Below are 26,073 nucleotides of genomic sequence, written 5' to 3'. Positions count from 1 at the left end.
AACGGAGCGCGTGGTGCTCTGGGTGTCCCCCGTCACCCTGCGCGATAGCTGTAGCTCTGGTCATGGCCCTCTTAAAGCGGTGACACAACATCCCAACAAGGAAAGTTCAGCTCTGGCTACAGTGCAGTTTTAACATTATAAACCAGTGGGTGCTTTTCCAATTACGTTTTCCAGCATAGTGTCCAGCAGGAGTTGAACTTGATGGTCCTTCTGGGTCCTTTCCAGCTCGGGATATTCAGTGATTCCTTAGAGTGCTGGCCAAGCTGAGGCTGAGGGCCCCGTGTTGCCACGTAGTCGGTGGTATCTGGGTGTTTTGTAAAACTACTCGGGAGCTGGAGCTCAGATAAGATTTTGCTGTTCTCTTCGGGTCGCTGACAATAGTCACTGGTAATAATCCACAAGTAATTTTGCCCCTATAATAATTCAGCAGAGATAGATTTGCCAGGCTAACATTAAGCCGAGCGTGTGGCTGATACGCAGTTGTTTTGCGGTGCTTATTGCGAGAGGCTGTTGCTTTTGACTGGAAGAGTTCCGCATCCTCCCAGTCGAGAGGGCTGCAACGTGCAGTTGGCTGGTGGCTGACTGGCTTTGCAAACCCAGAAGTGTGTCTTTACTCCCTCTTTTTCTGTTCTTAAGAGTAAAGAAATGAGCTTTGACATGGGATCTTAACTTGCCCTCAATGCAGGGGCGAGCTAGAAACGCAAGGCAAAGGTTTGCACAGAAAGCTGAGCTGTACCGCAGTTTCGTTTCTCCAGTTGCTTATTGCTATTGCCTGACTGGAGGGCTGTTGTCTAGGTGCATGTAGACTGGAAGAGACCTCTGTTATCCAGTTCCTTTGTTATAATGTAGTGGACTTTAAATAATATTAACGAATTTGTTGTGCTTTCTTGAAAGCCGTTAACAGTTCTGCTTCCTCTGGAAAGGCTCCTTTGAAGCAGTAGTCCTTGGGTAGCTGGAAAACACATGAAGAATGCTCAGGCTTCAATAATCCTGCTCCTATATCATTATAAATTGTAATTAAATCAATAGCCAGTTGGGAGTTGGCTAGGTACGCTAGCCAGAGCACAAAAACATGCTTTCCTTGTTTGGAGATTGTTTACTAATGTACTCCCCCAGGAAAAGCAATGGAGTTTCCTTTCCCAATGGAATGGCACTTATCAATTTGTCTCCTCTTTAACTGGTGTGTAGGGTAGACCAAGATTGTCAAGGCAAAGCAATTAATGTTTTTAAGTGACTTTTAGGGCAAGAAGGAAACTGAGCACAATTAGGTTAATTTCAAGGGGATTGACTTTCTCCCCCTGGAAGTGCTGGTGGATTTGGTTTAGGGATTGTGGGACCTGGCTCATTTCAGAAAGCTTGGTGATACCACTGAGGGTTTAGGAACAAAGGAGGACAAAAATAATGCTGTGTTTAACATCGGTTGCCTTTACTGCTCTTGTCAAAGTAATTGCCTTGGATACAAAGTTCAACATTTCTGTCATAAGGGGAGAGAGGACCGATTTTGTAATTCCAGTTAGGCAACAAAATTAACATTTAGGTGTTAAAGCAAGCATAACTGTTCTTCTGAACTGGGAGCAAAGACTCTGCTGGGGGTTTGAAAAGCAGGATAATATGGACTACAGATTACAGTTCTCTCCTGTTTGTTAATGCAACAATTTTTCTTTCCTGGTCTGCTATAGGGCACTCGTATTTCCTCTTTTGATCCGGGAAGGAAAACCAACACCATTTCTCATTTTTGTGCTAGCTCTTCTGTTCTGTGTTTACAATGGATACTTGCAAGGCCGAAGCTTAAGCAACTATGCAAAATACCCTTCAGGATGGTTAAAAGATCCATGTTTCATTACAGGTGAGTTAAAACACGTTATGAGAACATTAGGTGTAGTTTTCCTTTGTCTTCACAGCTTTTTTTTTTAAAGCAGAAGTATAATTTTAAAATAAAGCAGAAATATGATTTTATAGTATCTTTAATCCCATTTTATAACTTTTCTCATAGTTAATTCTCTGGTTTACTATAGCTGGAAGCCTTTTAACCTTTTTTTTTTTTTTTATTTTAGAACTATGAACTGATACTTCTTCCCACAATGACAGCTAGATGAGCTGTCATCTTTATTCTTTAACACTAAAGTAGATATAGGTCGTGTATTTTTTTCAATATAGGAAGCTGAGGTCTTAAATGGAACCAGCAGCACACAGGTTTAGAACAAACGGACCGGATTTTTCCCATAACATGTAGATTAAACTGAAATCCCCTGTTTCTTGATGTCATAGATACTAAAGGTTTCTATGTGGTCAAACGGAAGTGAACAAATTCATAGGGTAAAAATTCTGTGCGCTAAAAATGGAGAAATTGAGGTACAAGGGAATGAAGTAGTTCATATACTAATTTACAGATACCAATACAGAATTCACAGATAACATTGTCCAAAATTATGGTGGCATTTCAGAGAAATCAGAGTCTCTAGTTTCCATTCCCAAGAAAGAATTTAATATTCTTTCTAGAACTGATACAAACTTTCAGTATAGATTTTTACTCATGTTAATACTGAAGTAAATTAGTAGAAATATTCTTTACATTTAAGTAGAATTAATCTGTGTACTTGTTAATAAATTTCCTTCCAAATTATTCTATGGATAGAGATAATTACTTGCTTATTTAGTTGTATGAATAACATCCCTTATTTTCCAAGGTAGTCTCAATCTTCCCTGGCAATTAGCAAATTGATACATAATTACTAACGCTAAGAGAAGCAAACTATTTTTATTGCTGGATGCAATGGGGATTCAATATTCTCTTTTTGGATAGAGTTCTGTTTTGAAGGAAAAAAGTTAAAATTATCTGTTTTCCTAAAAGTAGAATTCAACAGCATTTGAATTATTCACCCTGTGTTTTTGAATGTTGTCATTATATCAGTCGATCTGTAAATTCCTCATTACATTGATCTAATCTATCTCATGATGATGTAATTACATTTAATTTATAGCTGGAAGGATTATGGTAAAATTTTACTACCAAAGACGCTTTACCCGTAGCATCTACACACCTTGATTGCTAATGGAAACTTGCTGCACTGTGCTGTATGAACAAAAGGTTAAGAAAACTGCTTGTTCACAGGACTAAATTCTGCTACTAGTTTTGTAATGTAGGCAGATTGTAACAAGCTAATCAAACAACATTTTTTATTTATATGTGTAAATAGAGAGAGAGCTTTCATGCAGAAACCTCAGTTTCTCTGCAGACCAATCATTTCCTGCTAATCCATGTGGAAGCAGACAGCTAGGTCCTTAAGGTACTAAACACAGCCCACAAAGGATTGAGAGAAGACAGCTGCCAATCTAACAACTTGTTTGAGAGGCAAGGTCCACTTACATCTGTAGCTTCAGTTTGAAATGTAGCTTAAGTCTTGGTAAAGTATGCTCTGGCAGCCTTGCAACATGTGGCCTTATACATCTGGATATGCATTTAGTGTCTTTGCTGAGATAGCCATACTGCTGGATTTCTCTGTGTTAAAAGTGAACCGCCTGAAAGACTCGCGTTATGGGTGCAAAAAGGCAAAGCTTTCTTTAGATGGTGTGTGAAGTGACTTTTATTCTAGAGGCACATTGCTGACATTTTCTTCATAATTTAAATAAAAATCAATAACTTAGGAGGTGGATTCAAAACAACACAATGGATCTACTCTCAAAACCCAAATCTTGTCTGCTGCTAGTAGCAAGGAATGCTGCCTTCAAAGCAAGATAACATAGGTAACACATAGCTAAAGACTCAGAATGGAAGGGTGAAAATACTGAATTTAAATCCTAAATTCCTTTTGATTGATCCCATCCAATCATGGCAACAAGACATAAGGATGCAGAATGTGACAATAATCTCAGTTTCTATGAAAGCCTGGTGTAAATGGTTAAACCATTTTGCTGAATGACACAAGTAAATGGTGTATTAATTCCTTCACAATTTTGTTATTCTTTTTATTGCACTGAAGTCTACTGTGGAAACTCTGGTATATTGCCAGTAAAAAACCAACCAAACAAAAAAACCCCAAACAAACAACCAAGAGAGGGACTAAGATGTCTCCCTCTGCCAGGAATGAGAAGGGTTGTTTCTTTCAGTGTTTAAAATGTTAGTATATTTGTTTTTCTTCCAGGAAGCTAGGGAAATATATGGAAATATACACATTACATCTGTGTATATGCACATGCATACATTTATCTAAGTCCAGCGATGTAAGAATATACTTACAGTACTATTCCTGTCTAAAGACTTGTTGATTACTGTGAGCTCTGCTGACTGAAGAGCTCAGTGTGGGACTGGGATTGTGCACGATATCACCAGAATTGTTTATTCTGCTTTGAGATAATATGCTTAATATGTCATATATGACTGTGGGTTGGTTTTGGGGTTTTTTTCTGAACAAGCACTTTGGCTCAGTGTATTAAAGATAGTGTTTTAAATATTCCTCTTCAGGTTTTACAGGGTGGTTGATTGGCATGACAATCAATATTCATTCTGATCATATTCTCAGAAATCTGAGAAAACCAGGAGAAACCGGTTACAAGATACCGAGAGGTGAGTAAAAATGTTACAGAAATTTGTATAGCAAAAGAAGCATCTTTCATATGAGGAGAGATGGAGAAAGCTAGGACTATTCAGCCTCAAGAAGAGAAGGCTCAGGGGGATCTTATGGATGTGTATAAATATATGATGGGAGGGAATGAAGAGGGAGCCAGGCTCTTATTGGTGCCCAGTGACAGAACCAGAAGCACTGGGCACAAAATTCAAACACATGAAATTACAGCTGAACGTGTTCCTTGCAGTGAGGGTGGTCAAACACTGAAACAGGTTGATCGGAGAGTTTGTGGAGTCTCCATCTGTAGAGATACTCAAAACTGGACTGGGCAACCTGCTCTAGCTGGCTCTACTTGAGCCAGAGGGCGGTTGGACTAAATCATCTCAAGATGTCCCTTCCAACCTGAAATGAATCTATGTAAAGATGACCTTCTAAAGCTTAGTGTGTTTTAGGGGAGATAGTAATTTATGATATAAGAGGAAACTGGAAATAGCAGTTTGTTGTCTACCTCAAGAAGTGATTTCAGAGTGTGAGAAACTCTGGTGGGTGGAAGAAGACCTAAATTATCACAGTGTGGGGGCAGGAGGGGAAGGCAGAGAGGCCTCGGCAACTGTGTGTGGCTGGCCCATCTTAGGTTGTCCCACGTATGAAGAGGCAGGGATCATAGGTAATCAAAGAGCAACAACTGTTGCAGCAAGGGAGATACAGGGAAAAGAGGACAGAAAAACAAAGGAAGTTAGGCATTATAAATTCTGGTCTTCATGGGAAAATGGGGAATATGAAAGCACTCCTTGTGGAGCCTATTGAAGTGTTAAGGTTTATTGACACTTGTGGAAACATCAAATTCTTCTGGGTATATTACACTCAGTGAGAGCAGAAAAATAAGTTACCTCTGAATACTGCTGTTGCCTCTAAATTTTTCCTTTAGTTTTTTCTCTGAGGTTTTAGTGTGATTTTATAATAAAACTGGAAGAACTATATATACATATAAGGCAGTACACTGTTATTTTTCACCAAGAAGGTAACTTTATAATTTTAATAGATGTAAATTCAAGTGCCCATGTGAAAAATGAATATGAATGTACTGTGTTATGTTCAGTGTACAAAAATGTTCTGAAGGAAATAAGATGTTGTTTGCTGCACAATCAGGAGAAGTTGGTCTTTTTGATATTGCTTATCCAGCCCATGTGAAAAATGAATATGAATGTACTGTGCTATGTTCAGTGTACAAAAATGTTTTGAAGGAAATAAGATGTTGTTTGCTGCTTATCCAATTTAAGTGCTAGAATTCTGCTGCTCTTTTGTCACAAAAGCAAAGTAATTAAAGCAAGGTCAAAACATGTCCTTTATTACATTTGGCAAATGTTTGTTTAGTCTCACTGGTAAAGTACATACTGAGATGTTATCAATTTGTACATTAACTTTGGAAGTAGAGTGAAAGTTCTTATTTTATAAAATTCCCAGCAGGTGAGCACTGATTGTTTGTGCATAATTGACTGTAAAACACATTTAACGCAGACTGCCAATTACTTCTTTCACTCAGTGTCAAGGCTGAAGCAGTAGACCTGATGGGAGATGGGAACAAAAGGGCAACACATTTTTAAGCTAGAGGATAAATTTGGAACTTCATAATAATAATATCGTTCATTATTAACTTAATTTCTGAAGTGCTTAAAGAAGTTAAACATTGTATGCTAACTCTGAGTATTTTCTGAGACTCTTAAAGGGGAGCATATTTTCTATTTTTACATATTTTAAAGAAGGTTTGGTTTATGATCAACGAGCCAGTTTGATATCATTGTTAAGTAATTATTTACAGAGGCATGAACTTGCTTCTGATACTGATAAATCTGCTTTTCTTTCATGATTTAAAGAGGGAAAGTTAATCTGGAGAAGGTCTGTCTTAGAATGAGGTCTGAAGTGATCTTCTGTAGTTACAGCTTGAACTGAAAAACACTCCCTCCACTGCCTTTAAAAAGTATATAGAGACACTGGTGATGTAGCTCTTATTTGACTTACAGTAAAATACAGCATTGGACATCTCTTTGATTAAGGTACTTTTAAAATAACTCTGTCCTGCTTTCAGGAGGAATGTTTGAGTATGTCAGTGGGGCCAACTTTTTTGGAGAGATCCTGGAATGGTTTGGGTTTGCCCTTGCCTGCTGCACCATTGAAAGCCTTGCGTTTGCATTGTGTACGCTTTTCATCTTGGGTTCAAGGGCGAAACAACACCACCAGTAAGTGTTTGTGTCTTGTAATTTTTGATGCCTCTATGCCACACTTCATTTCCATTTCACAAATTATGCCTCATCCCATAGGGATTTTGCAGAGCAAGTCTTGTGAAAGACCCTGCTACTGCAGCGGAGAGTATGATAGACAATACTTGGAGTAGTATTAAGCACTGCAGAATGTCAGTGGGATAGTATTGAACATAAACACATGCAGTGTACAATGAGGTGGTCAAAATAATGTTTAAATGAACGTAGTTCATCCTAGATCTGTAAAGATTACAGACAAGTTTGGGAAAATTGTCTTAATTGATCATATACTATACTTTCCCTTGTAGCTCAAACTTGTTTCTATAATATTAAAATTCTGAAAATCACTGTAAAGTCTTCTGTAACAGGCACATTTTATAGTCAAGTCTATATTGTCTATAATCAAGTGTATAGACAATATGAAAACAGTTCTGGTAGATTATATTTAATAAAGTCTGCTCTGTAATTAAACAGTCTGACTGCTAATGTACTTATTCATAACATGGCTTTCCTGCTAACAGAAGTATCATAGTTTGAGAAGACTTGTTTCTTGAAATGATTCTCTTTAAGGAATAGCATGTTTAAAAGAATTTGAACATTTTCATCTTATTTTATTCCTTCACGAGGAAGAGAGTGTTTTCCTTGGATCCAGTTTGAATTTTCCATGTTGCAACTTTTATCCCCTGCCACTTGTCCACTTGCTGTGCACCTCCGGGAAAGGTATAGCTCTCTGAACAAACCCAGTTCCCTCAGCATCTCCTCTTATATATTCCAGCTATGCAGTTGTCTTAATGACCATCTGCTGGGTACTTCTCCAGTTTGTGAACATCTCTGTTGCACAGGAAGCAGAAAACTGGAGGCGGTAATGCAGACACAGGCTCTCAGCTGCTGAATAGTGGAGAATAAGCACTTCCCTTGACTTGGTGGCTCTGTACTTGTTAAAGCTCGCCAGTATGCAGTTAACCTTCATCATTGCAGGGATCTGTGTTCAACTTGTCCACCAGGATGTCCATATCCTTTTGTGCAGAGCTGCTATCTAGCCAGTCAGTCTCTGGCCTGCACTTTTGCATGAGGCCACTGCGTTCCAGCTGCAAGCGTTTGCATTTCATTCAGAGTTTTGCTCCATTGTCTTAACTTCCCTGCCAGTGCCTGTAGGCAGCAATAACATGGAGCCCCTTAGTCTTTTCCTTTCCAAACTAAGCAATGTCAGGTTCCTCAGCCTCTCCTTCTATATCATGTTCTTCAGGCTCAAGTTTCATGGTTGGTTTCCATCTATCTTAAGCCTTGACAGCACTCTTTCAGAGCTCTTGACTTACAGAACATTATGAAAAGCTAAATGTTGTTAAAGGAAGTAATTTTCACTAAAGGAAAAATGCATAAAAATGCAAGAGAGGTACAGGAAAAAAACCCCAACTAAAAATAGTAAATCTGTGTAAGTGAAGAAATATTTTGGTGTAGTCTGTTTAGTTTGAAAAAATTTGAATAAATGAATGAAAAGGATAAAATAGTGTAATGCTGGTATTCCACAGCTGCAGGAATATAATATAAATATAATGCATTACATGTTTGTCCTCTGCTTATTCCAGCTTTGATCTTGGAATTAGCTATTGGTAATATGAATACCTGCACCTTCAAAGAGCCCAGATGAAGTTAATTCTTTTTTTAAATTTTATTTTAGAGAAGTAGAAGAATAAATATTTGAAAATCGGAGCAAATTTGGTTATTATATAAAGTCACCAGACAAATAATGTTTAGTAGCACTATGAATTTATTATTTAAAATTGTCTGGATTTGGAAATAGTGATGGTCCTTGAGGGGGATCAGCAGTAAGGTTAGTGTACTGTTTGTCACATTCAGTTTGATTCTTCAAATCCTGACTGGAACTGAAGATGTTTCTACCCAGAACAGGACTGTCATTCCAGTATGTGAAGTATCCCTTGCTTACACATGAAGTCATTATACAATTTGACGTGTTATCCCCTTGAATGTTCTTGATATCTTTTTTCCCCCCTCTAGTTATAAAATGTAAATACTCAGGATGCATAACAACATATATTTTGCAACAAAAGGCTGTTCCTTCCCCAGCTGCTCTCACCACATCTGTTGGATTAATTTCCCATTGCTGGCAGCAGTAACTGTTTCGTTGTAGTTGTTGACTAGATGTTTTTAGGTTGAGTGTGGTAAATGGCATTTTTCTATCCAGAGTATGTGCTAAAGACATTTTTCTGGTTTGTAGCTAGAAAATGTGTGGATGAAATTGAACACATTGTACAATTACTTAATTAATGTTTACAAATATCTAAAGGGCGGGCGTCAAGAGGATGGGGCCAGACTCTGTTCGGTGGTGGCCAGCAATAGGACATGGGGCAATGGGCAAAAGCTTGGACACTTAAACATGAGGAAAAACTTCTTTACCGTGAGGGTGACAGGGCACTGGAACAGGCTGCCCAGAGAGGTTGTGGAGTCTCCATTTCTGGAGATACTCAAAACCTGCCTGGATGCAGTCCTGTGCAACTTGCTGTTGGTGAGCCTGATTTGGCAGGGGGTTGGACTAGATGATCTCCAGAGGTCCCTTCCAACCCCTACCATTCTGAGATTTCCTCGACAGCATTTTGAAAACTCGGTCCTCATTAGATTTCCATTTTTGTTTTTCAGATGGTACCTTGAAAAATTTGAAGACTACCTAAAGTGCAGAAAAATCGTGATCCCATTTGTGTACTGAACTGTGCTTTTAATGCTGTTTTTGAAATGGATGCTTTTTGTAACAGCTAACACTGTACGGATGTTGTCAGGTTAACAACATACAGTGCTCATCACTGTGACAGAGCCTTTGCATCAGTGCTGCTATTAGTTACTGCTTTTCCTCTTAATGAAAAATCAGAAGCTGATGAACATGGTGAATAGGAACAGAAAGGCTTTTCCAGCAGTGGAGCACCATCATAAATACACTAGGCAATGCATCTGAATTCACATCATGGGAAGTACTGTACAGGACATCTGGTGCTTCCTTTTCTCCCTATGCAGGCTTCTGCTGTTTCCGCTCCATCTAGCCACGCTGTCCTGAAGATTGTGCTGTGAGCCCAGTCACCCTCTCTGCACTCTGGATGGTGTGTTCTGCCTGTTATTTGCCTGCACACACAAATGGGGTTGATTCCCCCCTCCCACCTCCTTGCCTTCCTAATCCTTTCTTCCCCTCACGTGCATTTTCAGGAGAACTGATGATGCAGACCAAGGATGTTAGATGAATATAGTTGCTATTAGGTGACAGACAATGTTCTTCCTCCTCTTTGTGCTCTTAAACAGGTATGGACACTATATAGATAATATTTAATGCCATTTACATAAACAGCTGTAGTGCTGCCTTTCCCAAATAGATTAAGATTGTCATCTACCTCCCAAATTTGATAATTATCTAAATATTCAATATGTATTTTCTCATGCAACGCTGTTTTTGGAAGACATTCTGTGTTTGGGATACTTAGGCTAGTCTAGCACTGTTAACAATTGTGTAATGTTTTCTAACTTGCTTTATTTAAAAAAACCTTAAGATTTTTAGAAAATTACTTACTCTGCTATTTAAAAAAAAAAAGAAAAATCAATTGTCTTCCTTTTCCTGTTGGTAACAGTCTAGATGATTTCATATTCTAAAAATCTGGAATCTTTTAGAGCTGCTTGTTTTATTAATGTCAGTTCTCATACCCCTACATTTTTCTTCTGAAGCACTCTAGGAGGGTTTCAAAAATGTGATGGGATCACAAGCATACTGACTTTCGAGTTTCAGGCACATCTGTGTCCTTCGTATGCTTGTGATATTCATTAATTTTTTTAGAATTGCTGAAAAAAAAATCAAATAAATCCTACAGGAAACTTTAAAAAAATGAACAAACCCAAACCCCAACAACCAAATAGTAATTAAAAAGCACACACAAAAAACCCCCGCAAAAAAACTTCCCACAGACCCCCAAAACTCTACTGCTAATATACTTTGGGAACAAATGGAAGTCAAACTTTTGTCAAGTGTCTTCTGATCTGTGTACACTGTATATGTTGGGTTATGTTCTTCAAAACAAATTGGTAATATAATTTTGCCAGATGCTGAGTTTCCCAATATGGTATTGCAGTAAGCTTTGTCTAAAGCGCAAAATTCTGGTTTTGCTGTTGAGTTACATTACTTTGATTACTACAGCAGTGTATCTGATGAACTTTACCTTAATTTCTTTAGTGTTCACATCTTTCCTTAGGGTTTTACAGTAATTTCAAGGCTTCCCCTGTTGTTTTTGTTATCACACTATAATTTGACATTTGATATTTTGATGAACACTTAGTCATGAAGCTCCCTGGAGAGAGCATGGTGAGGAGGATTGCTTATTCCTCAATGCTAAAATGGAGCTAGTGGACAATAAAAGTTCAATAGGATCACTTAAAGCATATTCTGAAGAGAATTTTAGAAATTGAGGATTCAAAAATCTACAGGATTTGAAGAGCGCTATCTACTCGAGGTGTTTCAATACTTGCATAGTTTATGGTGAATTAATATCTTAAATCTTTAGGGATATTTGTTAAAAAAAAAAACCACTAATGGGACATCAACCAGTAAAAAAGATCTGTCTGCAACACTTCAGTTTCTAATCTACCACCTCTTTTTTTTTCCTTGCCTTTTACAAAAAGGCAGGGATTCTTTTAATAGCAAATAGCGAGAGAAACTGCTCAGTGTTCAGTGTGTCCTCTTATATTCAAGAGCTGTAGCTCTCTGTAGTAAGCAGCCTTTATTATAGTTTACAGAAAATTTGTACTGATGCCTCAGTTTTACTCTGGTGCTGTGCTGTTAAATATTTATCTTGACTAAAAGTTCAGCTGGTTTGCTCACATAATGTTAATTTATGGTTTACCTGTAGCCGGATGGGGAACTGAAATGTGATGCTCTGCCAGCTTATTCATGTTCTTTCTCTTGTTAAAGGTCTCTGGGATGTGAATGTCAGTGTGTTTAGAAATTCTAGTTAATTGGATTATTAAAAAAAAAACCAAACCAAACCATCAAGGGAAAAAAAACCAAAAACCCCCCCAAACAAAACCAGAAGAAAACAGAAGGAGGTTTTGTTCTTTGTGTGCTTGTATTTTATATTCTCATTATACTGCTGGAACCTTCCTTTAAGTAAAGTACAGAATTTATTTGAGGCAGTTCATTAGAGAACAGCTCTTAAGAGGAGCAGCTGAGGGAACTGGGGTTGTTTAGTCTGGAGAAAAGGTGACTGAGGGGAGACCTTATAACTCTCAACAACTACCTGAAAGGAGGCTGTAGTGAGGTGGCAGTCAGTCTCTTTTTCCCAGGTAACAAGCAATAGGACAAGAGGAGATGGCCTTAATTTGCACTAGGGGAGGTTTAGGTTGGATATTAGGAAAAATTTCTTCACTGAAAGGGTTATCAAGCCATGGAACAGGCTGCCCAGGAAAGTGGTTGAGTCACCATCCCTGGAGGTATGTAAAAGACATGTAGATGTGGTGCTTAGGGACATGGTTTAGTGGTGGGCTTGGCAGTGTCAGGTTAACAGTTAGACTCATGATCTTAAAGGTCTTTTCCAACCTAAATGATTCTGTTATTCTTGCATTCAAGACCAAGGTACATTGGTGAAAAGCATACGATCAATTTGGTGAAATCCTAGAACTGCCTTTTTGTTTAAACAATATCCCATTTATTTGTCATACTTCACTCATGCTCCTTTCCCCTTTCAGCAGCTTTGACAGAATTTTTCTGTTAGGAAATATCTGATATTGAAATTTTTCCTTGAAAATATGTAGTTTGAAAATTAATTTTGTTCTGCCCATTCCAGAAGGACAAAACATGTGAGACTGCTACTGGGTATGATGTCTGTTGCAATTTTTAACAGAGACACTTCTATTCAGACTGTCTACATCTTTCCCCAAAATCCCCTGCTAATAAAACATGGTTTGCAGTGTCTTGCTTGAATACATTTTTTCTGTTGGTACTCCTTGCTATAACTTGTGGAGGTTGACCAAGGCTTTTGTACCAGCCATTTCATTGTCCCAAATGAGGTCTTGATGACTCTAATAATAAGGTTCTATTAGAATAACCTAAATGTGTATATGAAATAGGTGAGATGCACTCAAAAAATAAATTATTAAAAGTCACAAGATAAATTTGTCTAGTGATACATCCTTAATTACGTAAAACAAAGTATGTAGCTGAGATGTTCTGCACTTGTGGTTAGAGCAAAGATTAACAGAAGCAGAGGCTACTCATTCAGGTTTCTCTTCTGCTGCTAAGTCATGGTGAACTTTTCATTTGGAACAATTGGACCACCTGCCATTTCAACTATTTTTTTTCAGCAGCATATTGTCTTTTTGAGGAATGAAGATAGTGTACAAATGACTTGTCATATAAACTTGTATTCTTTCAGCAGGCAAGAAATCCCAAGTGCCTACCACAGTTTTTAGTCTGTTTGGGAAAAACACCTCTAACAAACACCTGTTTGTTGATTTAAATAAATTCATAATTTTAATATGAGAATGTCCCAGCCCGTTCTATGCTACTAAATTTTACCAATAACAGTTGCATTTGTCGAGGCAGCTCTTTACACACGTATCAGTTTTGTGAGGAAAACAGACCTCTGGGTAAAACGGCACTGGTTTTTGCAGTGATGTAAGGTATCTATCAGCACGTGTGTATGTGCCCATGTGTCCACATAAAAACACACGTGAACAAGCAGTTGTGGAAATTTCCTGTTGCAAGACAACTAAAGGGATAAGCCTAAAACATAGTTTGCATTTGAGAGAATGACACAATTGCAACACTTCTTAAAAAAATGTCTTGTAAACCCCTTGCTTGATTTACCATGTTTGCTTTGAAAGCAAAACCAGTACGTGACGTGTCATTGCGTACACGTGGAAGCAATAGGTTATTTGTTCAGAGAGATGAAAGAATACCTATATAACGGTTGGTACAGTGTTTGGTGTAATGCCTCTGCAGAGATGATGCGTTACCAGTGTGCTAGCAAGAGCCTCACAGTGATGTTGTTTGTTCCTGTTCCCTAGTAGTTGCAGCATTTTTTTTTATTTTATTTTTTTTTACTTTTTTTTTTGGATATGCTTGTCTGCCTGTCCAGTTTCTGAGAAGACACAGGTGCCTGGATCCAAAGAGGGAGCACTAGTGAAGCCATCTGTTCCAACTGCTCTGGGAGGGAGTGCTCCATTTCTCTTGGGCTATCAAAAGGGAAAAACAGTACAAACTTAGATAAAAGCTTCTAGCAAAAAAAAAAAAAAAGAAAGAGCCATGTGATCATATCCATGAACCAAGGTTCAGATGCTGAGCAGCACTGTCAGGACTAAAGAGAGGCTTGCCCAACGTGAGCTAGCAGAAACTACCCCAGGTGCCTGCTACTATTGTGTCCTGCTGGCTGCTCTGTTGGGTTGGGATCCAACCTTTTTAGTCTGCATCAGAGTATTGGTGAACAGTGGGAGAGGCTTACAGCTATGGCCTCTCTGCCCCCCACCCCAAGTGTTGTGTTTGCAGCAGGAGACCAAGAACCAGATGCTATGCAGAGGCAGGATTTTGCTAATACGCAAGTGGCCCTGGGAGGAAACCCTGTGAGAAAGAAGCCCAGTGCACTAACGTAGATGTGCAGGATTTTAACATTTTGCAAGGGCAAATATGTTTCCTCTTTCATTCTCTGCCTGCCTCTTTGAAAATTGATGGCTGTGTCAGAACAGAACTGACTTGAAAGTCCCCAATAGTATTTTGAAAGTGTTGAAACATTAAAGCAGAGACACTACTATCAATAACCAAAGATAAAAAGTCTTCAGCATGCTTCAAGTAATCCTTGCAAGTTTTACTAGGCCTCAGAACCAAAGACTAATAGATTAAACATAATATTTAGCATAAAACAGTATAGTAATGATCATTACTGATAGAATATAGTAATACTAGGAAAAGGAGTTTAGTAAATATGAACAACTATGCAGATAGAATACAGCAGCTTAGTCTTATGAATAGAAAGCTAAATGACTGGGAAATATCAGGTGTGAAAGAAAAACGAGCTGGAATATTTTCAAGAGCAAAAAGAGAACTAGTTTCTTGATGAACAGGATAAAATTTTTATTAATTTTAAATTGAGATAAGGTAATGTATTTGATTACTTAGACTGTGATAACTTCACATTAGTCATTAAAATAATAAAGGAAGAATCTGGTGCTATGCATTGAACCTGTGTTCACCGAAAGGTTCCCATCTGAAGACACTCAAAACCATCTTTGAAACATGATCTCTAGGTGCAGATAAATAAGGTAAAGTTTTTCTGCCCTAATAGTTTAATTCCCACTAAGTGTTCCCTAAGAAGTATTCCTGTAGCATTATTCCTGGACATCATTTTTGGATTCATGGCTTAGCAATGAGAATCCACATTCTCAGCAATGTCTCCGAGCAGATACACTTAAAACTCTCAGAGGTGTTAGTGAGAAGGGATGCCATTTGGCCTGCTGAGGTGGTAGACATCTAACACAGCTCTGGAGAGCTCCATTTGTACTGTTGGAGTGATCAGGATGGAAGCACCTGGGACACAGCACACCTTCTCGGCCCCCAAATCTCACCTGACAAAAATAATAACATGCTTGTGAAACTGAAGTTTCTCTCTTTAACTAGGCGAGTCCACTGAGGTAGATTTGTATGTATATTATTTTGGTTTAAACTTACTCATTTTATAAGTTCGCCTTTTTTGTTGTTTTGTTTTGTTTTGTTTTGTTTTTTAAAATGTCCAGTCCATTTTCTAATAAAACTACATATAAAAAAGTCAGGTTCCATTCAAAATTGCCGTACCCATGATACGTGATTCTCTCAGTTCTCAACTTATTCCGTTGCTTACTGAGGTCTGGTATCCTCATTAGGTACCTTGTAGCTATCGCTGGAGTTTCTTCCTCCAATTTTTCTTTCCTTTGTAAATTAGTCCCTGCAACTCCCTGCTTTGTTGATTTGCTTTCCTTTAAAATCTTGGTTAAAAGTATCTATTTTTCCCTTTACCCTGCTCAGTCTCTTTGCTGTTATGCTGTAACTTCCTCTAATATATAAGCTTTTTATAAAACACATCATTCCTGTTGCTATCAAATCTTCTCATGAATTGTTATTTGCTCCTGATTAGGCAAATGTTTATACAAATTTGTGGTGGGTTGACCCTGGCTGGATGCCCTGTGCCCACCAAGATGCTCTATCACTCCCCTCCTAAACTGGACAGGGGGAGAAAAAATAAAATGAAGGGCTCATGGGTTGAGATAAGGACAGGTACATCACTCACCAATTACTGCCACAGGCAAAACAGACTCATCTTGGTGAAATTAATTTATTGCCAATCAAAAGACAGAATAGGGTAATGAGAAAGAAGAACAAATCTTAAAACACCTTCCTCCCACCCCTCCTTTCTTCCCAGGCTTAACTTCTCTCCGATACCTCTACCTCCTCCCCCCGCCAGCAGCACAGGGGGAGAGGGAATAGGGGTTGGGGTCAGTTCATCACACGTTGTTTCTGCCACTGCTTTCTCACACTCTTCCCCTGCTCCAGTTTGGGGTCCCTCCCACAGGAGACAGTCCTCCACGAACTTCTCCAATGTGAGTCCTTCCCATGGGCTGCAGTTCTTCACGAACTGCTCCAGAAGGGGTCCCTTCCATGGTGTGCAGTCCTTCAGGAATGGACTGTTCCAGACTGGATCCCCCTGTTGTGGTTTTAACCCAGCTGGCAGCAAACACCACACAGCCACTCACTCACCCTCCTCTGCCCCAGGGGTTGAGGGAGAGAATTGGAGGGGTAAAGGTAAGGAGACTCAGGTTGAGATAAAAACAATTTAATAATTGAAATAAATTAATATAAAATAATAATAATCAATCATCATAATAATAGTAATAATAGAATATACAAACAAGTGATGCACAATGCAATTGCTCACCAACCACCAACCAATGCCCAGCCTGTTTCCATCTAGTGATCCCAGAGGAGAGCAAATCCCGAAACTGCAACCCCAAAAGAGAGAGAAAAAGAGCGAGCTTCCTGGCCAACCATCATCTATATACTGAGCATGACATTGCATGATATGGAATATCCCATTGGCCGATTTGGGTACGTGTTCTTGGCACTTGTAGGCAAAAGTCCTTTGTCAATTGCTTTAAGCAGTTTTCTTAAACTGAAACTCATGCAATGTTTTGGAAGGTAGACATTTCAAACCTCAGTGGATAATATGTTATAATTACTACTTTTAAAAGGGTTACTAGCAGAAGTCTATAAAAGTGAAGTAGTTGTACTTTGTTTCTTAATTCTTCATACTAGATGAATTGCCATTGCAACAGTTTTTAATTTCAGTTCAAAATAGACAAAAGAGGCAACTCTTTTGCAAATGTAACCCTGTCTGCTACTGTGGCTAAATATCAGAGATTTTCTTGAATATTCCCATTTCTGGTACAGATTAAATAAGATAAATTACAAGAAACATTGCTGATAACAAACCATGACTTATTTTTCATCAAGTAATAATGTCACCTTCTAGCACTTGCTGTCTGTATTATCACTAGGCTAACTAGAAACATGAACTGATTATCTAACTTATTTTGTTACATGTGAAATCCAGTCAGACATTGTTCTCAATTGTGTTATTGTGGCACTGCACAGATGTGAGCTTACTGGGTACCTATTGCATCATAGTTTCCAGTCCCCAGTAACCCAGTAAGCACTGCCTAGAGCAGAAATTGCTAGTCACAGTAGCAATTTCAAGGACAATGTCCCCAAACTGTCCTCCTCTACTTCAGGGTTATGCTTTTTCAGATGTGGACAATAGAAGCAGACAAGAATACACCCCCAAACAAGCACCCAAATGTCATCAGCAGAGGTCTTCACCAGTTATCTGCATTTATGCTGCACAATGTGTAGGACACAAGGGATGGTAACCTTCCTGCTCATGATCCTCCTCCTCCTCTCCAGCCTCTAGTATAGTAGCCCTCAGTAAGGTGCTTATGCTTTTTCAGATGTGGACAATAGAAGCAGACAAGAATACACCCCCAAACAAGCACCCAAATGTCATCAGCAGAGGTCTTCACCAGTTATCTGCATTTATGCTGCACAATGTGTAGGACACAAGGGATGGTAACCTTCCTGCTCATGATCCTCCTCCTCCTCTCCAGCCTCTAGTATAGTAGCCCTCAGTAAGGTGCCCCAGCCTCTACAAACTCATGGATAACTAGACCAGTCTCTTCAGTGTTGAAGACTTAGAGGAGTAGAGGAAGACTGAGTTTTCCTGGTCAGGATTTGGAGGGAGAGAGACTTTTGTCTTCTGTAGCAGATGAAAATAACAACAGCATATCAGATGGAGCAAAGAACAAGAAACTAACAAGTATAAAGCGTGTGCAACCTTATTTCACCCAACAGTTGGTAATTCTAGCAACTACCCTGAGGGTTAAACTTCAGACATGCTGCTGTAGCTGTTGTAACATATAGATGTTACAAATATAAGGGATTCAGTTTTTTTCCTATATGTCCACAGATGTATGATGAATCATAAGCATAACAGACTTGTTTCCAAATCTATCAGCCCGAGAGTGGTGAGGCTCCTGCCACTCCATGCCACCAGGTCCAACCAGTAGCAAGGCTGAGCTTGTATTCCCGGTAGGCACACATTCAAACGCCCATCCACAACACAGATAAACCCATATACACAGCTGGCCACACAACTCAGGACAGACAGACACACTCGGCACACACGCAAACACAAACAGCACCAACAGCTTCATCCTGTTCCCCTCTCTGGCTGATCAGGATGAAGGTCTGCTCGTGCGAAATACATCACTACAAATGCACGAGGTGGATCCCTCCAGCAGCTGGGCTCAGGCACCCAGTCTGCCCAGTTACTGCCTCTGGTTCCCAGTCTCTCCAGTCACTGGCACCTAGACATAGAAGCTCCTGAGTCTGCAGCCCCACTGGAGTTGCTGCTACAGCCCTGCCTTGCTCACAGCCGTGGACACACCACAGAGGCATGGAGGCACAGTAGGAACCCAGCAGTAACTGTGCTTAGACATGGAGGGCATCCAGCAAGTGGCCCTGGATCCTCACTCTCCACAGCTGACAGCACCTGGGCATGCAAAACTGAGAGGCCCACAGCTCCACTCCAGCTGCTGGTATATTTAGTCTATTCTCTGCTCAGATTTTCTCTAAACACCTTCAATTTAAAAAAAAAAAAACCTATTCAATGTTTTATTCATGTAACATTGTTTTGCACATAGTGAATTTATGGACTGTCTCCTGAACTGATCACAAGAGGGGTTACTGGATACCAGATACTTGAAAATCATTTGTTATACTTGGTCATCTCCAATGCTCCTTCTGTTTCTTGACAAACAAGATCTAACTTTTATAACACATTTTTTGCCCTGAATTAATTTCCTTTTAGCAAAACACAGTTCCCTTAGCGATATGAAATGGTGACATAAATACAAAATGCTCACAAACAGGCATCTGATGTTCACACAAGGAATTTAACTTCTCTATCCACTTCCCAGAAGTGAAGTACTCATACGTACAAATAACTATGATGGAGACTATAACTGTGATGTGCAGGCTGAGCAGAGGGGCCTTCCAAGCATCAGTAGAAAGCAAAGTGAGTGAGACTGTGGCCAGCTAGGAAAAGCAAGCTTCTGTGAGTCACCCACATGACTTTGTATTAGCATGTCACTACTATTCTCGTTAGTATGACAGTATTAGTCCCTATCTGGAAAATAACTACAGATAAAAGATTGCTTACTGAAGCAAAGCTTTACTTTGTTGGTTTTTACTTTGTTGTGTTTTTTTAAAAAATAATATCAAGACTCTTTAAGGTAGAATTGTTTGTATTTGTGCTGGTGAATTTAAGGCAAAGCGCTGTTAACAGGAGGAAGAGAAGGGGAAATGGTGATATTGACCAGAAGCAGTTTGGTCCTACATTTATTAGTGATTTGCAAATTAAATATGTTCGAATGTACACGAGTGTAGCATTAGATGTAGGGGAAAAATACAAAATACAAAGCACAGCTCTATTTTTTATAGAGATTGTTTTCCATAACACTGCTTTTTTTCAGCCCAGGGAAGTATGCCCCATGGGCCTTTGAAGGGGCTTTCATTTTAAGTAAATCAGTTTTCTTAAAAGGCTCTCCAGCAAGCATTTGGAACAGATATTAGTGAAGTCTCCAGGTAATTCTGGTCTGTGGGAACAAGGTCTCTTACCTCTGTTAACCTCTGTATAGATTCCTCTAGAGAAATGTACTTCCTTTTTCTACTTTCTGCTCCAAGTGCAAGGCCAGCTGTTGGCAGCAAGGCTGGGCACTCAGCCAGTACTCTATTTGATCTAGAAAAGGTTTTATCTTTCCTAATGTATACTGTAAATATTTTTTTTCTAGCAGATCTGATTTGAAGCTTTCCTGGGTGATTGATGAGATCTGTCCTGAGACATCACAGACCATTTTTAATTCTTTGTGGGTAACTGCAGATTTCTGTGAGACCAAAAAATTTTGTCCATAATTCTTGCTAGGTTCCATGTGGCCCAAACGACAGAGTACAAAATGAATCAGAGAGTTTGGATCAGGCCCAGTAAAGAATTATGCCATGCAGTACAAATGTCAATAAATTGTTCTTAGCAGCTGTGCAGAAAGCTGAGGCAGAGCTGTCTATCCCATAAATGGCACAGTCAAGGTCAAACCACTTTCACCCTGTCTCCTAGCCCTATGCCAGAGCCATTGCTGGTAACGACAGATTGTTTCCAGGCCAGCAGCAGGCAATGGGATCCTCACAGCCAGGCTAGGTACTACATGGTGCATCATAACCTGTCGTCAATGAGAAACATATTACACTCAGGGCAGGGGAAGGATTTCTCTCATCACAAGGATGCAGAAAGCAGAAAACAGCCGAAGAAATACAGGGCAAAAGGTGAAAGAGGCAGCTGCCACATCCTCAGGACAACAGCTGTAGGCAGATCCTTGCAGTTTTTGCTCTCCACTCCTAACAGATACAGTCCAAGGGAAAACTCTGACGTGATCTGCACTTCACAGCCAAGAGTAAGCCATAGATGTATGCAACAGCACTCTTGAAGCATCCCACTGTGTACTATGGGGTACTGGTACTATGGTCCTAATAGTAGACTGGGAGACTATGGTACTATGTATTGTTCTCATAAGTAAATTAAGGAAGAGAGTGATCAAGAGAGAGTCCCCACTAGAGGTGCAGAGGGACTGGTCAACGTATACAAACAAAGAGCTAGAGGAGGATGACTGTATCACGTAGGAATTGTCTGAGTCCCTGTCACAGCATCCCACTACTGTCAGAGAGGATCGCCTCCAGACAGCATGACCTAAACCATGAACAAGAGAAGGAATCAACAGAAGCATTTAACAAAATGGCAATAAAGTTGTCAGAGAACCACTTTTCAACCAGTAAGTGATACATATGTGCAGTTGGACAGAGCAGTAAGCTTTATGCTCAGAATCACTTCTGTGGAGTTGTGTGCATGGCCAATCTGACTGAACTCCTCCTAACTCATGGTAGATGAACTGAGAAAATAAGAAGCATAGACTGCACAAGAGTTGTTCATTCAATGCATTTTGTTCTACAGTTTTCTCCCACCATGCAAGATTCATTAGCAGCACAGATCTTAACTCTGGACTTGTAGCCACACAGCTTAGCGGAGAATTTTGCACAGTCCTAAAAAGCTTGAGGTTTACATTGTGTTCATGTCTGTCACCTTCTGGGTACATGCTCAAGAGATTATTTCCACCCAACAAAAATAGGTCTCATGAACCATGTCTGTCACCACCTCATGAGGAATCACCTGGGATAAACCTAATAGATATCACCAGGCAACTCTGAATGAGAAAACAGCTACAGCCTGGTGATGAAAAGAGGTTCTCTAGGTCCCAACAGGCAGCCCTAGACCCACAAGCACATCTGTCTTGTGTCCAAATTAACTTGCTTCCAATGAGAAGGAGGTCCACGTATCGTTGCCACTGCACCAAAAGAAAAAGATGGCTGAGCAAGTTTTGTGTTTCTCTGAGCAGAATGAGTGCTCCATGGCATCAGTCTCTGCCAGAGACTCTGGAAGAAAAGAGAATCACATTGTGAGCTTCATCTGGCAGCAACTATGACAAGCAGCTTCTAGTTAGAGTTGTAGTACTGTTCAAAGGCAGGATCCTGGCTGTAGAGCAGTCAGACCCCTCACTCAGCTGAGAAACACAAGGATCATCAGCAAACTGTCTGGACTCCAGGACTCAGCACAGAGGATAACCACCCTGTGAGGCTTCCTTGTGGCCTCAATGGAGGAATCTGGAGCTGTTTACAGCCTTCTGGATGTTTTGAGCCAATGGTGGTTTTGAGGCACGGGAAAAGAATAATGCTGTCCCTTCTTGAAGTTACATGGGTGCTTCACCTTGGCACGTGGAAGCCGGCATGACATCCTCTCCTTACTCCAGCCCATGACCTGCCTGGAAGGGCAACAGCTATTCTCCTAGCTCAACCTAAGCACAGTCACCACAGGCAACCAGAAATCCTGCTCTGTTTCAACACTGACATTTCATTTCATCCTCATGCTTTTTCTAGTCTTACCACAGTAAATCAATGCTGTTTCTTCTGTGTTACCTACAGGTCCATAGAGTCCTCATCAGCCCAGGAGCTCAGAGGCATAGACTTACTGTGGAGCTGATGCTGGCTGAGATTGGACACTAATATTGTGAACAGAATCCTTAACTCAGCTCACATGGTTGTGGAGAGGAGACAGCCACTGCAGATAACTATCATGTTCACTGCTGATACCCACAAACAGGAGATAGAGGCACTGCCATCACAAGGGGGCTTTGGGATATTCAGGCATGTCCTGTGTATCTACAGTCTTCAGGATCTACCCAAAGACACATCTGTTCCACTGCATATACATAAAGTCCCAAGTTGAAATGGTACTGACAAACTGAAGAAGTCCTGGAGAAGTCCCAGGTGATCTCTGTCCACAGTCTCTCCATGCACTGGGAAGAACTGATAATGAGGCTGCTTATCAGGTCTCAAGAGAGGCAGAGGAAACTGTAAAGTGCTATATGGTTCCAGTATTGAGCTCAGAAGGATTTGGTGAAAGAAAGTTAGAATGCTGATAGAAAGTTAGGGGGGTTGGGGGGCGTGTTGGAATACTGTTTTGCTGGTCCCTGGCCTTGACTTTAGCTCCTTCTAAGAGCAAATGGTGAATGAGTGTGCTGACGAGTGAGTCAGTGCTCTGATAGTTTTCCTGTCCTCCTGGCCAACACCCTCGTCTGTCTGCTCTACCTCCTTTGTTCTCTTTATTCTTAGTCCAGGTCTTTTTCAACATCAGCTTAAGTGTTCAGCCATGCTCTCTTACTGACTCACACTTTTGCCATCCTTGTTCCTATCTTCATTCTAAGGGACCTGCTAAACTGTATTATTCTTTCCTATCAGTCCCTATTTAATCTATCCTACAGCTGCTGCACATCAATTTTACCTAAAAACCCTGCCAAACATATTGCTCTCCTTTGATCTTCTGTACTCCTCTGCTCACTTATCTATGGGCCAATGTGAATATGGCTTGGGTCAGCACTTTTATGCTGGCATCAAGCTTCTTCTCTTCTGGAAATCTCCTTCTTAAGATGTCCAAGTGATTTAGTTGTGGCCCAAGAACAGTTAAAAATAATAGCTTTGAAGATGGAGATGCAGAACATAGACATACTTAAGGAGAGGGAGGGGCATTTCAACAGAGTTTCCATTTAAAGAGTGAATGCACATAGGTATGTGCATGTGCTGCCTATAGATGAGGAGGAGTGGGCAAGATGAACCAATGAAAAATACTTAGGCAGCTGACCATGCAAGATAAATTAGCTCCTAGAAATCTGTACAAGATCAAATATGGCTTTGATCTAGCTTGGGAGCTAATAAAAGTGGGCTACATCTTTCACCATTACAGTCTTGGCTGACACCTGATGTAACTTTTCTTTAATTCCTTCCTCAGTCACTCTGCTCTGCATAAATGATTCTGCCAGGTTCAGTACAGAAGCACCTGCACCCTATCTGGTGCCGTGTTAATATGGCAGGTGAGGGCTCTGGGATACATCCTCACTAGGCAAATCTCACATCATCTCTCCACAGCTTGTCCTGTACGTCTTAGCACCTTTTCATCCTGTTATTTTTTTAAAATAGTATCTTGCTCTCCTCATCATAGAGCTTACATTCAACTGAGCTGAAGGAAAGTACTTTTATTGTAATATTGGTCCTAGGAAGAACGCATTACTTGCAGATTCTTTTCCTATCAGAAGGTCTAGCCAGATCTACTTTTTCCTTCCATTTTAGAGCATGTGCAACCATGCTGTGAATTGGGATCCCTTCTCCTTGCTACGATTCACACAGCAGGTTCTGTATGCCCTCAGCTGTCCTCTACACAATAACCTGGAGAATGACAACTTAAAGACGATCCTGGGACCTCCTGTATTGCAAATATGACTAACGGAGGGATCCTGATCAGTTCCAGGAATTCACTCCTATGAACTTTCATGAGAGTTTCCTTAATGTGTTCCCTCAACCTGCCATTCAAAGGCAAGTGAACCTTCTTATAATACCAACTCTTTGCACAGTTCTGCATTAACCAGGACAGGAGGACAGAGCACCTAATTTCACACAGTTCTTCAGATCTCACTCAGAAAAACACTTAAAAGAGCTTTATAGATACATAAACTTCATTCGGTTATGATGTCTCAGATTAATTTCTACACCTAAAATTATTCTTAAAACCTTCTCTCTTCCTGTTATCACAATTTGATTTCCATGTCTAAATAAGCCTTTGAAGAAAGAAAGTCTGTAAGATTTAATTCTCTTCAATTAGGTGTTAGTGCTGGCAGCATATTCTCTCTTAAGAAATCTGGTAAATCTTAAAGGCAGAAATTCCTAACCTCTGAGTTCAAAAAGAAGCCTTCAAAAATATGTACCCTTCCAGACTTTCTCTAGATGAGGAAGAGAAACAACACTGAACACAAGAACAATTCAGAAATTCGCATAGACCATCCTTGAAACAGAACAATTACATAATTATCTGTTCTATGCCATGGAAAACTGTAAAAAAATGCTGTGTTAAGTATTTAATTGCTGTGTAATAAGCCAGGATAAATATTCATAAAGCAGCATTTTGAAAGTTATCCCTATCAGAGCCCCAAATATATCAATGCAAATAGAACATGGGTATATCAAGGTGACATGTTTATCTTGCTCCTGTTACAGTACTGCACATCTCTATATATAGTATATAATATATAATGTATGCAGTGACAAAAGGTCTCCAAGACAGGGTTCCTGCAAGAAGCGCTGACACACATCCAGCAGCATGAGGCAAGAATCACACCCGGCTGTCCATGCAACCTCTCTCCCCCAAGCTGCCACCCTGACCACAAGTGTAACTGAATGGCTTGTGCACCACCTCCCATGCTTTCTCCATTTACCACCCAGCTATTTTATGTAGGCAGTTAGAAAAGGATTTTCATGCCTATGAGCATGCCTGGCTGGAAGCTGCAGCTGTTCAGCTGTTGATTTATCATCTGTTCAGCTTCTCTGACATGGGGCTGGCATGGGGGAGGAGTGGGGGAAGATGGAGTGGGAAGAGGAGATGGCTGGCTGTTGACAGCTGTTTCAGCCTCTGCACTTTAATTGGCTCTGAATATGCCTCAACACCCTAAATTTGGCAGATGCTCAGTGTTCATCAGAAGAGGACACTGAGCCACGAAGAGAGGAAGGACTGAGCAAAGTGGAAGACTTAAGGAGGAAAAGATGACATGATTTTAGCCTGCTCAGGGTTAGTTGTGCCAGGCGTTCCCTAATTGGGGACAGAAGCAATTTTGAAGAAGGCAAAAGCCCATGTTTCCAGAGGACAGATTACAAGTATCCCCTAAATCATGCCTTGTAAGAATCAGAAACTCCTGCTCTGACTTTCCATTCATCTTCCCATTATGATCAGCTCTGTTTGAGAAAGGAAAATTCTATCTCCACTCTCCTGTCCAGGAATGTATTTACCAGAAAAAAAAAAAACTTACAAGTGAGTGCAGCTAAGGAAACTGTGTCCCCTTTATCTCCTCCCCAACACTGTTTCCTGGTGACTAGCACATTCTGAAGGTCATTTCTTAGAGATGCATCTCCTTGGCTGGACAGTCTTTCTCTCATGCCCCCATCCAGCTCAAGACCATGGTTTTTTTTCACTTCTTTCCTCTTC

General features: G+C 40.1%; 1 protein-coding gene across 1 annotated transcript; it reads left to right on the top strand.

Annotated features, from left to right (window-relative positions):
• Positions 1-1,664: 1,664 nt before the first annotated feature.
• Positions 1,665-9,821, top strand: LOC104527913 (3-oxo-5-alpha-steroid 4-dehydrogenase 1). The gene is made up of 4 exons (XM_010171757.2): positions 1,665-1,846; positions 4,463-4,564; positions 6,652-6,802; positions 9,479-9,821. Exons 2-4 carry the CDS (start codon positions 4,486-4,488, stop codon positions 9,543-9,545), a joined length of 297 nt encoding a protein of 98 aa, XP_010170059.2. The 5' UTR covers positions 1,665-1,846; positions 4,463-4,485; the 3' UTR covers positions 9,546-9,821.
• The last annotated feature ends 16,252 nt before the right edge of the window (positions 9,822-26,073 follow it).

The sequence above is a fragment of the Antrostomus carolinensis genome, unplaced genomic scaffold (genome assembly GCF_000700745.2).
Source record: "Antrostomus carolinensis isolate BGI_N321 unplaced genomic scaffold, ASM70074v2 scaffold22937, whole genome shotgun sequence".
Taxonomy (NCBI): domain Eukaryota; kingdom Metazoa; phylum Chordata; class Aves; order Caprimulgiformes; family Caprimulgidae; genus Antrostomus; species Antrostomus carolinensis.
This window is presented reverse-complemented; position numbering and strand designations above follow the sequence as displayed.